Raw genomic sequence first — 1,263 nt, forward strand, 5'->3', positions numbered from 1 at the left:
ATGGCGACCTCAAGCGGATCCAGCCGAAGTTTGGGGACCCAAGAGTCGCGATGGCGTCGCCATGGCGATTCGTCCTCACCCATCCCCTATCGTGAAGGACCACTGGAGTATACCCCAGCTGTGCTATGCAAATGCGGTGCAAAAGCTGCTAGGTTCATATCTTGGAGTGATTTGAACCCAGGATTGCAGTATCTGAAGTGTGCACGGGCTCGTATAAGTTGTTCTCTTCGTGATTCATAGTCTGTAGATGCATCAATGATTGAGTGTGTCTCTGATTTATTGGTTATTGGTTTGTTTCATAGGATGGTGGTTGCGACTTTTATAATTGGGTGGATTCGCCAAACAGTAGCTTCAAGAAGCAACTTCTGCTTGATTTGCGAGATACAGTAAAGTACTGGAAGCGTGCAACTGGAGTAGCTGAGCAGAGTTTGGAAGATGCAAGAATGGAGACTGCAAGACTCTTGGAAGGTGCAACAAGGGAGAATCAAAGACTACAGCTTTAGCTGGAAGGCACAACAAGGGAGAATCAAAGACTGAAGCTTGAGTTGGAAGGTGTTGTCAAGTACAATGAAGATAGAGGTGCCATGTTTGTTGCAGCCAGGACAGATGTGGCCATTATGCAAGCTGAATTGTAGTTGGGAGCTGAATCTAGAGTTGAGTTAGAGGTGAGGATAGGGACATTAGAGAAGGAGAGGAAGTTCTTGTTTGATGCTCTATTTGTTTGTGTAGGATTCGTGGTTGCTTCCTGGATGCCTTGGATCATGTAAGTCAATGTTTGTTGCAGCCAGGACAGATGTGGCCATTATGCAAGCTGAATTGTAGTTGGGAGCTGAATCTAGAGTTGAGTTAGAGGTGAGGATAGGGACATTAGAGAAGGAGAGGAAGTTCTTGTTTGATGCTCTATTTGTTTGTGTAGGATTAGTGGTTGCTTCCTAGATGCCTTGGATCATGTAAGTCAATGTGGTGTTAGCCTTGGTGTAGTTGTAGTTGTAGTTGTAGTCAGTAGGATCCATGTTGGTACTAAAAACCTGCTCAGGTTCTTATGGGTTGTGTATCAGCTTAATGCATGAGCATAATGCTCAAGACCATGTATGAGTATCAGGTTAATGCTCATGTCCTAATGTTTTAGTGAAATGTGGTTGCATGAATCCATCCTTTTATATGTTTAACTTGGCCATGTAATAAATGTTAAGTTCACCCTCCATGTATTTTCTTAAGCTCTACAGAATAATCTAATATCTAAATAAGAGAGAGGTTTACCCT

General features: G+C 43.3%; 1 protein-coding gene across 1 annotated transcript; it reads left to right on the forward strand.

Moving 5' to 3' along the window:
• On the forward strand, positions 1 to 635 carry LOC136538286 (uncharacterized). The gene is made up of 3 exons (XM_066530263.1): positions 1 to 212; positions 302 to 468; positions 511 to 635. Exons 1-3 carry the CDS (start codon positions 1 to 3, stop codon positions 633 to 635), a joined length of 504 nt encoding a protein of 167 aa, XP_066386360.1.
• The last annotated feature ends 628 nt before the right edge of the window (positions 636 to 1,263 follow it).

Source organism: Miscanthus floridulus, chromosome 2, assembly GCF_019320115.1.
Source record: "Miscanthus floridulus cultivar M001 chromosome 2, ASM1932011v1, whole genome shotgun sequence".
In the NCBI taxonomy this organism is placed as follows: domain Eukaryota; kingdom Viridiplantae; phylum Streptophyta; class Magnoliopsida; order Poales; family Poaceae; genus Miscanthus; species Miscanthus floridulus.